Source organism: Hipposideros armiger, unplaced genomic scaffold, assembly GCF_001890085.2.
Source record: "Hipposideros armiger isolate ML-2016 unplaced genomic scaffold, ASM189008v1 scaffold_681, whole genome shotgun sequence".
In the NCBI taxonomy this organism is placed as follows: Eukaryota; Metazoa; Chordata; class Mammalia; order Chiroptera; family Hipposideridae; genus Hipposideros; species Hipposideros armiger.
In genome coordinates, this window is record NW_017732031.1 from 694,268 (window position 1) to 710,676 (window position 16,409).

The 16,409-nt window shown below is 40.6% G+C and overlaps 1 protein-coding gene across 1 annotated transcript in view; it reads right to left on the reverse strand.

Moving 5' to 3' along the window:
- Window positions 1–16,409, reverse strand: part of CADPS (calcium dependent secretion activator) — a gene marked incomplete at its 5' end in the record, with an annotated part of 515,169 nt that overhangs the window by 373,829 nt on the left and 124,931 nt on the right. Inside the window, one exon of the mRNA XM_019626511.1 lies at window positions 9,091–9,204. Coding sequence (XP_019482056.1) covers window positions 9,091–9,204 — 114 coding nt within the window. The remainder of the gene's footprint in view (window positions 1–9,090; window positions 9,205–16,409) is intronic.

Here is a 16,409-nt window from a genome sequence, read left to right on the forward strand (position 1 = left end):
AGCCTGGCGCGTTGAGAGTGAGTGAACATATAAGGTAGGCATTACATTCAGTCCATTTTGTAGATGGAAAATCAAGACTCCAGAGAAGGGAAGGGGCTTGCTCTTGGTAACTCAAACTGGCTGATTATGAATGTAAGTTCTTTTGACTTCACCCTGGTTTCTTCCTTCCTTAAGGGTCCCCCTGCCTGGTGGAAAACCTTTGCCATCTAGTGGAGAACCCTAAGTTGTTTTGCTGGTGCTGCCTGCGTCCTGTACCAAGCCACCCATTAAGAAGAGTTTACTTTCACTCCAGTGCCGACCACTTGGAAGCTTATACAGCTACGTGGTTCTGGGTGCGATACAAGGTGGTGAAACTGCTGCTTCCTATTCACAGAGAGAAAACTCTGACAATTTGGAGCTGTGTCCCGGTCACACTTCAGAAGGTGCATAAATATCCTCCCAGAAGCAGAACAAATGTTCACTCCTCTGTCAGATTTCAGGAAATGCCCTTGTTGGCCATGAAATGGCACTGCTTGGGGTGCATCTCATCACCTCCTGCTTCCTCCCAAAGCTTCCTTGGGGAAGACAGACATTAGAAAGGTAGCCTCCATTTACTGCTGACTTAATGAACTCACTTAGAAAGGAGGAGGGCTGAGGGTTTGATTCATGGGCTAGAGGCAATGGCCCGCTCGCCTGTTCCTGGGAACTGGTACTCAGTTGAGACCTTAGAGTTCATTTAAAAATCAATTTTAGAAAAAAAGTTTCAAATAAATCCTCAGGCTTTATAAGCCTTAATGAGCTAAAGAATTCATCTGAAAATTTGTAATGCTTAATACAGATGGTTTCTACATTGTTTCTCAGATTTAGATCTAGATCTCAAAGAATATCAAAGTTTTGAAGCAAATAGAGGAAGTTTCTAGAGAAGCAATATAGCAGGAGCTGTAAACCATGGCCCCAGGCCAGCTCTACCACCAACTTGCTGTGTAACCTTGGGTAAGTCACCTCCCCTCTCTGATTCTCCTGTTTCTAATGTGTACATTGAAGGAGTTGAACTATAAAATATTAGGGTTGTTCTTCCAGCTGTAATGTTTATATTCTTCTTTAGGAACCTGTTTTTCCTTTTTTGGGGGTATTCAGTGGGTAGAAGTCACTGTCCTAGGTGCCAAGGGCACCATAGTGAGGAAAACAGATGCCTGGCAGCCTGCACCCCTCCATGACATTATTTTAATAATCCCATGCAAATATCATGACAATCTGGGTTAAGAGCTATCAAGGGAAAGTCCAATCAGGAATCTTTTCTAATGTGTGGCCGGGAAAGCCTTCCTGGAGGAACACTCCTTTGAGATGATATGTGAAAGATGGTTGGGTATGAGAAAGTGAGAGAGCATTTCAGAGCGAGTGAACAATATATGTAAAGACCCTGAGGGTCTGAGGAAATACGGGAAGTCAGTGTGGCAGCAGCAGTGAGGGGTGAGGAATGACCGATGTCAGGTAGGCACAAAGGGGCCAGATGGCCAAGGGCATGCGAGGCCACTTTGGGTATGTTGGTCTTCATTGGAAGGACACTGGGAGACCATTAAAGGTCTTAATTGGGACATGAGACAATCAAGGTCACATTCTCTGTCTTTAATGAAGAACACAGACCTGAAAGGAGCCGTAAGAATAGGCAGGCAACCAGGGTGGGGGCATTTGTAGAAATACAGGTGACTGACGATGGTAGAGGGGATGCAAAAGGGTTAATTCTTTGTTTTCAGTTCATGAACATGAGAGATGACTTGGAAACATTTATTTAACAATGAAGCTGTACTGTCTTCCTCAATGTACCACAAAACTGGGGCTGGCCCCAGCTGTAAGCCCTCAGCACCACACTCCGTTTCCTCAAAGACCTTTCAGAGCTCCCTTTTGTCACCTGTTTTTGTGACGCTTTGGTTACTATCTGAGTCCCAGGAAGGCAGCAATTACAGCTGTTTTTTCCTACTACTTCTCCTGAGTATTTAAGACAGTGCATGGTACACAGTTGGTACTATATTGAATGAGTGAATGAGTGAATGAATAAGAGCAAAAGAGGCTTCTCAAAGCAGAGACCTTATTGAGATTATATCTACATGGGGGCAGGAAAGTAAAGGGGAAACCAGCAAGTACAATATATTGGTCTCTTAAAACAATTGAGACGAGATATTCCATGGGACCTGATAACAGGTGGTAAGAAATGAGGATGTTGGCACATTGGTGCCTGCTGGTGTCCATAACCTGCTGGGTGACTCCTGGGTCCTGCACACATCATCTGCTTCACATAGTCTCTTCCTTTGTACATAGTGGCCACTCAAAAAATATCTGTTGAACTACTAGTAGATGACTTTAAACAAGTCACTTAACCTCCACCAACCTCACTCTCCTTCACTGTCACACAGGGTTAATCCAGACAGCCTTCGCTGATGAGAATTAAACTGAAAAAACTTTTAAAAGTAGAGACTTCATCTGTCCAGAGTTAAAATATGGTTGCCAGACCCTGGCATGAGGAGAGATGAGTGGAATGTCAACAGTGTGGAGGAAGGAGGCTGAAGATTGAGGCGACAACAAAGATGAAGGGCCCAGAGGAGGCAAGACAGCCCGGGAGATAAAGGTGGCAGAAGAAAACTAATTTTTCAGGCACATCATCTGTCTTGGCTTCTGTCTGTCAGAGGGACGTGAGCCTGGCCAGTCTCGCCCCGTAGTGAATGCAGCCACTGAGGACTGAGGTGCTTCTGTGCCTCTAAAACCACTCTTGACACTCATTTGTACTGAGAGCTTAATCTGGTGTTTTTGTTTTCTGTTTTGTTTTTGGCAGTCTCTGCTGTCGCAAGAGACTTTCTCCCCCGGCACAGTTCTATGTGGCACATCCATAAATCCTCCCTACTCGTCTGCCAGCTTCCAGATAGGTCATAATGGGAGATGGAAGATAAACAAGTAAATATGAAATGGTGAAGGGCAGTCAGTTCAGTGACTTGACCTCATCCATCAGCCCTTCCCTCCATCGCCAGAGCCAAGCGAACTCAAGGTTATTTTAGAAACCCACAAGCACATAAGTACTTAATGACCGTGCATGGTACAGGGTGAAGCTGGCCCAGCTCCCACTTCCTGCTGACAGGCTGAGAAACCAAGTCAGGCCCTTTCCTGCTCTATAAAAGCACAGCATTCCGACATAAATTAGAGAAGACCTAGATGTTAGAGTAAATGAGATTAAAAACCACACACACACACACACACACACACACACACACACACACACACAGTAACCTGGTTGCTATTAATGAATGACACACGGATAACAGGAGGTGCAGGCTCTAGTGCCAGGTGGCCTGGGTTCAAATCCTGACTGTACCAGTAGCTAGTTGTGAAATCCTGAACAAGTTACTTAATTTTTTGAGGAGGCTTCAGTTTTCTCAACTCTCAAATGGGAATCCTAACTACCCTACCTTGTAGGAGCTGGGTAAAGACTCAATGAGACAGTGTGTGTCAACTGGTGAGCATGGTGCCTGCTCTAAGAATGTAATGAAAGTTAGTTATTATTTTTTAATAGGCTGTCATGCAGCCATGAAAAGAAATAATACTTTTTTCATTAGCATCAAAAGATGTCCATGATACACTGTTAAGTCAGAGACTTCCAATCGCAGGGGTGAGATGGGATTGGAGGATCGAAGCATGACCCTGGATGGAGAACATCTTAGGTAATAAAACGTTTTACTGATGAGAGTGTCATATGTGTGACTTCTGCAGAGGTAGAAAGGAGATTGAAAACCACTGTGCTAATGAAACAAGTGGGATATTAATATTTTCCATCTTAATATGGACATCAAATAGCTATCTTTATGTTTACAGATACATTAAAGTATCTGAAAGATATATCCCCAAATTTCACAGTGGTCATTTAGGATGATGAGATTACAGGTATTTTTCTAATTATTTCATCTAGATTTTTTCCTACACTGTCTACTTTTATAATTGGCATGTTTTACTTGCAAAATCACTTAAAGTGCCTCTTTCTATGTGAAAAAAATAAAAATTTACCTTTGTTGAGGCGAGATGCATGTTAATTTCTAAAATATAATGCACCTTTGGACCTTAAAGATATTCCTCACCAAAAAGTAAGGCGTCCTAGGGCAAACTTCAGGTGCAGACCTGAGGCCATGCCCAGTGGTAGGTGGTGGTAGGTTAGGAGCAAAAGCAGCCCCCTTCCCCCATCTGCACTTCTTTTCCTTGCCTTGACCTTGTACTTCCCTTATCCCAAACCCAGGCCCAGGAACTTGGGAGTGGATTGATTCTATCGACTTTCAACTCTCTTGTATTATTTCTATGCTCCAGATGGACACCACACCACCATTCTCTCCCTCTAACCTTCATATATTCATAACGTCACTTTCCAGGTGCTATATTTAGGATGAGGTTGTGTGTGTGTGTGTGTGTGTGTGTGTGTGTGTGTGTGTGTGTACAATTTAACCCTGACAACAATTATGCACAATTAGTCTTATTACAGATGAAGAAAGTGAGGCTCAGACTTGGCTAGTATCCCAAAGCCACTGTGCAGCTGAATTAGAACTCAACCCCACACCTTTCGGACACCAAACTCATCCTGATGACACTGACCTCTGCCTCCTCCTCCCTTGCCTGGCTTTCCCATAGGAATGAATGCCTTCAGAATGGGTAGTTACTCTTCTCCTAGGGATATGTCTGTTTTAAGGCCACTGATGAGTTGTAGTGGTTTGGCATATTGGAAAATATACAGCTTCATTTCAGAGAAATAGCCAGGTGTGACATGACTGCTACTTTTCTTAGATTAAAGAAAAAAAAAGTTCAATCATAAGGCTAAACAAAATTATGTCACCCTGTATAGAGGACACTTGCGTTTTAGCCTGTCCACCATCCTTCCCTTTCTGAACAGCACCTCAGTCTGAAACCTCTTTGTCATTACACAGTTTCAGTGGAACTGTCAGTCATGGAACCTTGTCCTTCCTTAGCCAAGTGGTGAGTTGGGACCTTAGCTTGGCCAATCACACTCCCCCTCCTGGGGTTCAGAGTCAGAGTGAGGTAGCACAGGATGGAATGGGGTTGGAGTAGATTCATACCAGTGATAGGGTATCCATTATATCCTGCTACCTGGCTTCCTGAAGTCAATCTGACCTGGTTTCCAGTTTTCCTTATTATTGGTTATTTCTTTGAATAACAACAACAAATAGTCATTGTTATTGTTATTATTAAGGCGTAATTTAACCACAGCCAGTTTCTTTCCTAGCAACTGAAAAATACTGCCTGATACAACATTCAAGGCTAGTTTGACAAAAACCAACTGGACTTTTTTGGAGGAAATCAGCTAAAAACAAAACAAAACAAAAGTCAATCAGAGCAGTTCTATCTGAAGCCCAGACGTTAGCTGCAGTGTTCTTAATGAGTGCTCGCACGTCTTCCTCCCTCTTCTATAGCCCACTTTCCACCTAAGCACCCCATGTTTCCTTCCCGGCAGGATCAGAGTGAGAAAGTTTTGGTAAAACTTTTCCATCCATCTTTTCTCTGATGCCAGGATCAGCATATGAAGGAATCAAAATTAAGCAGGGAGATGGGGAGGGGAAGGTGAGAATGGAGGCTTACGTTTTAGACATTTGTCTTAAAAGGGCTGAGAGTTAGAAAAGATGTGGAGGCCATGGAGAAATGGGTGGGCTTTTTGATGCCTGAGGATTATGACTGTGGAACCAGGTTTGGGTTGCTGGGACAGATCTCAGAGCACCCACCTCAATGCTCAGCCCTCAAAACCATGATGGAAGAGGTGAAAGGATTTGCTGCTCTGCCGGATCCTCTGACAATAATAAAAGTGAACTGGCATTTTGTGATGCTTGACCATAGAGCTGGTAGGACTGTGGGTGGAGCTGAGCCGCTCGTTAACTCTGTAATTCTGATTTTCTGTTTAACTTTGTGGTAGTTTCTGGGGGAGGGAAGTTAATAAGTGGGAATAGCCATCTTGAAAGAGAGTACTTTCTCTCCACGTGAACAGCCGGTGGGAGACCATGTTGAAGGTGTGCTTTCTCACACTGCAGTGGTAGGGTTTTTGTCCCCCCCCCCCGAATAAACCTTTTCTTTTGTGGATTATTTGGAGAGTTATTTTCATCAGTCAACAACAATCATGGCCACCAGGAAAGGATAAAAGACACCTATACGCTCTCAAGACCCATAGGGAACCGGGTCTCCATTCGTCCTGGCCCAGCTCAGGCCCAGGCCTCAGGCCTCACCAGCTTGCCGTTGGCTGGGCTCAGGATGGGCTGGGTGGCACAGAGACAAATGGCTCTTTACTACTCTAGCGTGTTAAACCATTTCTGCCTTAGTAAGACAAGACAAATAGCTGAAACTGACTTTCTACTGTGATAATCTCAGAGCTTTTTGAGGAAAAGCTTCTTTGTTTTTTGTTTTTCCTTAATGGCATTACCCTTGGTAACCTGGAATGTGAAGGTGTGGTATGGTGGGGTGGGGAGTGTGTGCGTGTGTGTGTGTGTGTGTGTGTGTGTGTGTGTGTGTTAGAGAGAGAGAGATTAAGAGAATATATGTGGGTTGTTTTCTGGCAAGCATACATTACTGCTTCTTCTGGTAAAGATCTCCCTAATTTCTTATTAGGAAACCATTGCATTTTCAATTCAAATAACTCCTGTGGAACTGAGCCTGTACTCAGGGTCTAGAAGTAGGATTTGTCCTAGGCCTGATTCCCCAGTCTGTTTCACCCCCTTCCATTGTAATTGACTCGATAAAGGACACATGACCTATGTCATTCCCACCAAGTCACCCCTGGGTCTTTTGTTGGCACTCTCGGTAAAGATGTATTCTCTTCGCTCCTGCAGTTGCTAAGTCAGTAGCATGGAGAGAACCTGCTTACAGCCAACACAAATGAAAGCAAAGCTGAGGTGTGCGGAGAGATACCCACCCTGCTGGCATCTTTGGAGTCTCAGGATTCAGCTACAACCACAGCCAAATCTACCCCTGGACTTTTTCGTTGTTTGAGCAAATAAATCTCATTTTTGGCTTAAGCCAGTTTGAAGTAGTTGTCTGTCATTTGTAATCCAAAGAGTCCGGACCAAGACAGATACTGACAGAAAAGAAATTGGATTTTGGAATAGAGTGGAGGAAGAGACGTTAGCTTCTCCATCGCCCAAGAATGAAGGGAAAGGGGGAAAGGAAGGAGTAATCAGACTGAGGCTCTCCCAGGTCAAGTGCTAATCCCGATCCTTTGATTGAGGTCCTTTGCTGCAGAGAATTAGCCTTTCCAGGAAGCGTGAATCTCAAGACACTCTAAGGCTTTACTAATGAATATGGTAAATAATTAATACCCCACATTGTTTCCTGTTACCCAAATCTCAATATTAAATATTCAGTAATTTTTCAATGCCTCTATTCTCACCAAACTAAAGAGAAATCCTTTCAAACAAACTGGCCAATATAGAAGAAAATATTGGGATCACTGTAGATATAATGGTAATTTCCAGAGACCGATTAGCATGTTCATTGACTACTAATTTTCAAATTTAATCAATAGATAAAAATGGCACTTTCTTTTCATTTATGTCATTAGTCAAATGAGCTTTCTAATTAAGATTTGCAATTTCGAAATTTGTAAACTGGTGAATGACTTTAACCATGGAGAATTATCAGTAAGGGTCTGCCTGATCTGAACTGGCTTTTAGAACTTGAAAAAACGGGGAGAGAGAATTAATTTCACTCCCTGGCAGTTTCTAAACAGAATCTTTTGTAAAGTATATTCAAGTTATTCACTGCCATACCATCATTGTGATTCCAAACGTCTTTTCCACTCTCCATTAAATTCGACTGAAATATTGCATCACGTCAGAGAAAGCACTAAGTTTGACATTTATGGACAATAGTTAATACTGCTTGTAAAATGAAACAAAAAAAATAAACCTTAAATCTGACAAGTGTAAAAATGAACCCAAGTTCTAAAATAAATCTGAATAGAAATTTCACTGAGGAAATGATGTGTAAGAGGAGCCTGTGGCTGCATCCAGCCAACATCACAGAGACAGGGGCTGTTCACTATGACATGCTAATTAGCACACTAATCAATAATATTTTCACACGAATTAATTGTAATCTTGCTCCACTCTCTCCGTGAAAGGAGTCAAATGTTTTTGCAAGTGGGAAGGACAGTTTTACCAAATCACTCAACTCACATGGTTAAAGCATCCACTGAGGACTGGAGTGGAGGTGGGAGCGCCATTGTTTTTGTTTTGTTTCGTTCACACTCACATGAAAATAGATTAATATAAAGTGAAGTGTCTTTCAATGGTTAGATTATCATTTTTGAAAATATGCTTGTCAGTTAAACAGTGCCAATAGGAAGGCATGGCATGTCACCTCATTAATGGTGGACCAGTGATGGCCAACGTGCACGTTACATAAAAATAATTATAAAATTTAAAAATACTAGTGGAATTCCAAATTCACTTTACTAGTAAATAAACCTCTGAAGTCTAAAGGTGAAAAGTTATTTGTGATATACTCAGGATATAGTCTCTCACTTACAGGTTTTCTCCTGAGAATAGTACTGCATTTTGGATGGTGTTCCAATTTGCAGAAAAGACCTCACAGCACTATTTTAATAGAAAGAACAAGGAAACTACTGAAGGCATCAACCCTAGGAGGTATTTACTTCCTTTAGAAGGGGTGTAAGTGGTGGGAAAATGCTCCGGACTCACTTCAAGTCTTAGCTGTGGCATTTTAACAGCTGTGTGGCCTTGAGTAATTGCCCTAAACTCTCTGAGCCGCAATCTCTTCTTCCGTAAAATGGAAATAATAGCAGGACCTAACTCTTAAGACTGTTGTAAAGATTAAACAAGAAATCATATGTAAAGCACTCAGCACACTGACTGGTATAAAAATGAGTTGGTTAACAATAGCTTTTATTTATAGTTTGCCCCCAGACAGAATGCTATCATTTCTGAAGATTGCCACCACTCACCAACCCCTTTGGAGGAATGGTCCTTTAGAGGCCAAGGCTGCTGTTCCCACTGCCCAGTATTTCTGAGACCCTGAGCTTCAGGCCAAAGCAGTCTTGGCCTTCTTCTGCCTGGTGAGTCTTACCTCATAGTAACTCTGGACTGCGTTCATGAAGGCTTCATCAGCCACGATCTGGGTTTCCCCATTGAGGAAAGCCTGAAACCGGTCCTTGACTGTCTGCAGCTGCTGTTTGCTGATCTGTAAGAAACAGAGAGAGAGGGGACAGTGAGGACTTGTTCTAGACCACAATCATGGTTCCTTTTTGCTGAAGATACCAATGCCCAATGGTGTGCTGGAGCAGCCGGTACTGGCACGTGAGAACTGGTGGTTAAATTTGCAGTAATTTGGGGAAGAAGTTGATAATTTAAACACAGCCACTACTAAAAAATATATAAATTACAGTTAAATAAATTATGTTACAATGTTAATACTTACTAGGAATTCATTGCTTTTTTATTATTTTACAATTCACTATTATTTGTGCTTTGGGGGCTATTTATATCTATTATATTTGTATGGTGGAAATGATACATAATGGGGTACTACCCTACGTCTCTTCCCAACTCCACATTCAGTTATTAACTTATTGGAAGTTAGATATCAGACAAGTTAGAAGTAGTTACACCATGGAAATTGGAAAATGCTGCAAGTCAGGGTTTTGGGGGGTTTTTTGTTTGTTTGTTTGTTTTTTATTTTTAGAGATAGTTGTTAAGTACACCATGGCATAGGCCCCTCACATGGTCTGAAACATTCTGCTTTACAAAGTTATAGTAATCAAAACAGACACATAGACCAATGGAAGTGAATTGAGAGCCCAGAGAGAAACCAATCCATATATGGTCAACTAATATTTGACAAGGGATCCAAGAATTCTCAATAGGGAAAGGATAGTCTCTTCAATAAATGGTGTTGGAAAAATTGGATATGCACATGCAGAAGAATGAAATTGGACCCCTAGCTTACATAATTACAAAAATAACTCAAAATGGATTAAAGACTTAAATGTAAGACCCCAACCTGTAAAACCATTAGAAGAAAATGGGGAAAAGCTCCTTGACATTGTCTTGGCAATGGTTTTGCAAAAACACAAGGAACAAAAGCAAAATTAAACAACTATGGGACTACATCAAACTAAAAAGTGACAACATGGAAGGTGGGTCTAAGATGACAACGTAGGTGGAGACCGAGCTCACCCCCTCCCAATAACACATAGAATGTACACCTATATTTAGAGCATTTTCTCCTGAGGGTCAACTGTGAGCTAATTGAACAGCTTCTGCACAACAAGCCAAGAGAGAGGGACTGCATAGAGAAGATCAGGGAATCATGAAAGCTTTCCAGGAGTCCAGGGAACAACCCAGGACCAGAGAAACTGGTGAGTGCCATTGTTTACGTTTCCCCTGAACGTAGATAGCAGGCAGGAGCTCCATCCAGGTTCTCGAGCCAACTCAAGTGCATCCCCTGTCACCCCTCTGAGCTTAGGTCCAGCAGAAACAGGAAAGTGCTGTAGTGTGTATATAACGGGCCCCTGGACCTGGAGATTGATCCAACAAGTGGAGCAGGGTGCTGCTTCATATACCTACTGGGTTATGCATACAAGGGGCTCCCTGGCCTGAAGAGAGTGCAGAGCTAACAAAATGCTGCAGTAGCTGCCTGCAGGGCTAACCTGTCTAGAGAAAGTATGGGTCCTACTGCATGCTCGCATGGGCGTGTAGAGCTAGCAAAACTGCAGTACCCACGTGCAAGGCTACCCTTGTGGAGTGTGAGGGGTGCTGCTGTGTGGCAAGCAAGGCTGCCACTCCCAGAGGAAGGGCAGAGCTAATAGGGCATTGAGCAGCAGGCACACAGAGAAGCCCACCCAGACCCTTCTCTGGCTGTGGACAATTAAAGCAACAAGACGCAGGGCTGCCCTTGTGGAGTGAGAAGGGTACGGCTGAGAGTGTAAGAAGCTGCACTCCCAGAAAAGAGAGCAGACTAATAAAATCAGGTCTGTCCCACCTGGAGAGGGGGTAGAGCTGGTGGTGCACTGATCAGACCCTGCTCTGATCACAGACAGTTAAAGCAACAGAGCATGCTAAGAGTGCACCTGAAAGCCCTGTCTATATCAAGCAGCCCCACTCAGATTAAAAGGGCAAGGAAGCACACACACATACCAGGCTGCCCCACCCGGAACCCACTTCTTCAAGCCAGGTGACACATCAGGCACCACCTGCACCCACCCTGACTACAGCAAGCCTGCCAAAATGATTCAACACCCAGTCTACACAGAGGCCACTCTTTCAATACTAGGAGAGATAGCTATTCTAGCCAACTGATAGGAATAAACACAGAAAGTAAAAAAAAAAAAAAAATTGCCCCAAATGAAAGAACAAGAAAAAACTCTAGATAAAAGCCCTAATGGAGGTAAGTAATTTGACTGACAGAGAATTCAAAGAAATAGTCATAAGGATGCTCAACAAATTTGAGAGAGCACTTCAACAAAGACATAGAAAATGTACTAAAGAATCAGAGATGACAAATACAATAACTGAAATGAAGAATACATTAGAAGAAATCAACAGCAGATTAACTAATACAGAAGAATGGATTAGCGACCTGGAAGACAGAATAGTAGAAATCACCCAATCAGAGCAGCAAAATAAAAGAAGAATTTTAAAAAATGAGGATATTGTAAGAGATCTCATTATAGGGATTCAAGAAGAAGAGAGAGAGAAAGGGGAAAAAAAGAATACATGAAGAAATAACATCTGAAAACTTTCATAATCTGGGGAAGAAAACAGACACTCAGGTCCAGGAAGCACAGAGAGTTTCAAACAGGATGAATCCAAAGAGACTCACATCAAGGCATATTTTAAGTAAGATGGCAAAAGTGAAGGATAAAGAGACAATCTTGAAGGTGACAAGAATTAAACATCAAATCACATATAAGGGAAACCCCATAAGGTTATCAGCTGATTTCTCAGAATCAACTGTACAAGCCAGAAGGGAGTGTGGCAGGAGATATTTAAAGTGCTCAAAGAAAGGAATCTATAGCCTAGAATATTGTATCTGGAAAGGTTATCATTCAGAACTGAAGGAGAGATTAAAAAATTTCCCAGACAGGCAAACACCAAAGGAGCTTCCAACCACTAAACTGGCCTTACAAGAAATGTTTAAGTGTCTTCTTTATGCAGAAAAGAAAAGGCCATAACCAGAAATAAGAAAATACAGGAAAGATCTTACTGATAAAGGCAAATATACAATCATCACAGTGAATCAACCCCTTAAAAAGCTAATACAAAGGTTAAAAGACAACAGTAGCAAAATTAACTATAACTACAATAAATAATCAGAGGATACATGAAACAAAAAGATATAAAACATGATGTCAAAAACATAAAGAGTGGAAGGGGTAGAAAAAATGTAGTGCTTTTAGAATACGATTGAACTTAAATGCCTATCAGCTTAAAATAGACTGCTATAGATATAGATGAATATATATGAACCGCATGGTAACCATAACCAAAAATATACAAGACATACACAAAAAAATGAAAAGAAAGGAATCCAATAAAAAAGTGATAGACAATAGTCTAGTGATTACCAGAGGGTAAGGGGAGAGAGGGTGGTAGATGAGGGTAAAGGGGGTCAAATATATGGTGATGGACGGAGAACTGACTCTGGGTGGTGAACACACAATGTGATATATAGATGATGTATTACAGAATTGTACACCTGAAACCTATGTAACTTTAGTAACCATTGTCACCCCAATAAACTTTAATTTAAAAAAAAGGTGATAACATGTATGGACCTAGAAAGTATTATGTTAAGTGAAATAAGTTGGACAGAGGAAAGGCAAATACCATGTGATTTCACTTATATGTAGAATCTAAACAAAACAAAACTAATGAATAATCAAAACTAAACTGAAACAAACTCATAAATATAGAGAACAAATTGATGTTTGGCAGATGGAAGGGGGATAATGGGGGAGGGGGGTGAAAAAGGGGAAGGGGATTAAAAAGCACAAACTTCCAGTTATAAGTCATGAGGCTGTAATGTACAGCATAGGGAGCAGAGTCAGTAACATCATAATAACTATGCACGGTGACAGATGGTTACTAGACTTATTGTGGTGGCCACTTTGTAAGGTATAATATGTTGAATCACTATGTTGTATACCTGAAACTAAAATAATATTGTATATCAACTATAATAAAAAATAAATTTTAAAAAATGCAAAATCTTTGCATGTTCAACTTCAAAAATAAAAGCTTCTGCACAGTAAAAGAAACCATTAGCAAAATGAAAAAGCAACTTACAATGAGAGAAAATATTTGCAAACTATTGATCTGATAAGGAGTTAATATCCAAAATATATAAGTAACTCATACGACTGTATAATAAAAAACAAAATCTGATTTAAAAATGGGGGGAGGATTTAAATAGACATTTTTCCAAAGAAGACATACAAATGGCTAACAGGTACATGAAAAGGTGTTCAACATCACTAATCATCAGGGAAAGGCAAATCAAAACCACAGTGACCTATCACCTCACACCTGTTAGAATGGCTATTATCAAAAAGACAAGAAATAACAAGTATTGGCGAGGATGTGGAGAAAAGGGAACCCTTGTGCTGCACTGTTGGTGGGAATGTAGATTGGTGCAGCCACTATGGAAAACAGACTCATATGATCCTGCAAACCCATTTCTGGGTGTATGTCTAAAGGAAAGAAATGAAAACAGGATCTCAAAGAGATACTGGCACTCCCATGTTCATTGCAGCATTATTCACAGTAGTCAAAATATGGAAACAACCTACGTGTCCAGCAATAGATGAATAAAGAAGATGTCACACACACACACACACACACACACACACACACAAAATTAAATATTATTCAGCCATGCGAAGGAAATCCTGCTGTTTCCACAACTTGGGATGAAACTTGAAGGCATTATACCAAGTTAAATAAGACAAACATGGAAAAACAAATATATCTAAAAAGAGTTGAACTCAGAGTAGAATGGTGTTTACCAGGGGCAGGAGGGTGGGGGAAAATGAGGAGATATTGGTCAAAGGGTATAAACATCCACTAATAAGATTTACAAGCTCTAGGGATCTAATATACAGCATAGTGATTATAGCTAATAATACTAAATGGTAATTACGTGAGGGGATGGAGATGCTAATTAACCTTAATGTAGAAATCATTTCAGAGCATATGCAGGTGTCAAATCATTACATTGTACACCTTAAGCTTACATATGTTATATGTCAATAATATTTCAATAAAGTGTGTGTGGGGGAAAGAACCTGCTAAGTGCAGCATGGTAACATGCATAAGTTTTCAAGCTATTGTGGTTGTTACATCTATGACCATATGACAGATGATGTTTAGGTATAGGATACACTTTCAGGATGTGCACAGATAATTTGGACAGTAGATCACGTATAATTCCTTGCCTTATCAATCCTACCTTTCTTTTCCACTTAAGAAAGTCTTCCTAAAAGAGTCCTATGCGTCTCCTTCCTCCACTCCTATCTGGCCATATCTCATAACCCTTCATCTCAGCCTGCGCAGTCCTATCTGATGAAGCCCTTCCCAACCCCTAGCCTAGATCTTCCCACTGTGTCTTCCCACAGCACACCGTTTATTCTAACTTCTTGTTAGTTACGATTGAATTTGTTGGACGATCTGTCTTTTCTTGCTGTTTTGTTCACTGATGTTTTTCCCCAGGGTCGACTTAGTACTTTACACACAACAGGCACTCAATACGTGCTTGTTAAATGAATAAATGAATGAAATGTACAAAAGATAAATTATTTTCAAATATCCTTTAATCATTTCTAATTTATATAAAGTCAGTTGAAAACTTTGCTCTTTTAACTATTATTTATAAAAAGTTACACTTCATAATTGATAATGGAATGTGTCTGAAAACTGCTGTTCTAGTAGAAAGAGTAAGAAGATAATTCCAGTCCTCATTCTATCGACCATTGGCAAAGCCACTTATATTCTCTGAATTGGCCAGGGAGTTAAAAGCCTTTCTGGCACAGAGCCTGGTTTAATTAAATAAATGTTATCTCATCCTCAGTTTTCTCACTTGGAAAACAGATCATTTTTCACTTGGAAAATGGTGACAATTCTAAATTCTTGCTACCTTGGGATAGTTACAGCTATTCAATGATATAGTATTGGTTCTTTTTTAAAATTATAAATTTCTATATAAAATGCTTTCATCATTAAAGCCAATACAAGTCTTGATAATAGAAAATAAACCTTAAAGCTATAGGAGACTGAAGAGTGGCTTGAATTTTGACTTAATCAGGAAACAAAACAGCTTTGAGAATGAACATAGACAGGAAGTGGGGTGCTTTGCCTAATTTTTGTAAGTTTGAGAGAAGTGGGGAATAGTAAAGTATGGGGCAGATATAAAAGAGTTGGGTTTTTATCAGATTCATATTTGTTACATTCTACGAGTTAGCCACATGTGTAATTTTACATTTTTCTAGTAGTCATATTCAAAAAAGTAAAAAGAAACAGGTCAAATGAATTTAGTATACTTTATTGAACCCAATATGTCCAAAATATTATCATTTCAGCATGCAATCATTTTACAAATTATTGAAATATTTTACATTTTATTTTTATACTATGTCTTTCAAATTTGGTGTATGCTACACTTATGGTGCCTCTCGATGCAGAATAACCACAGTGCATGTGGTCAGTAGCTACGTGTGGCTAAGTGGCCACAGTATTAGACAGCACAGCATGGAATGAACTCACTTCTAAGCCTTCCTGTTCTGACCCACACACATTGGTGTCAGTGCAGTTGTACAGAAAATCATATGTAATTTGAAACCATATAAACAGTTGATTTGCTCTTAAAAGTGACACCATAACATGAATTTCTTTTCAGCAGTCCAGGCTGAACTGGATTAAGTCACAAATCTTTACTCTATAGTACCAACTAAGGTGTCTCACAAATTTCTTTCTCAGAATTCCTTCCAAGACTGGGTCACTATCAATTCTGTGTGATTTGGGGTGTGGGATGGAGTGGGGTGATGCGGCAGGAGGGGGCAATTACTTAAGCTTGCCTTAAGTGCTTAAGTAATTGAAATAAAATTAGGTACACACGTTTTGAATGGTGAAGATTGACTGTCGACCCAGGCCAAATCCATTATCACTCTAACTTTTTGTTAAATAAGCCTAGTGATTATTTAGTCAAGAAATATTTACAGAGCACCTATAAACTGCCTGGCCCTGCCCCAGGCCCTGAGGGTTTAGTGGTCATCAAAGCACACTCAACCCCTGATCTCACCGGTCAGGGCTAGGCACTGGGGAATCAAAAGGAATAAGGATTGTCTTCAGGGAGCTTGAAGTCTAGAGAAGATGAAAAAGCACTTAAAAAAA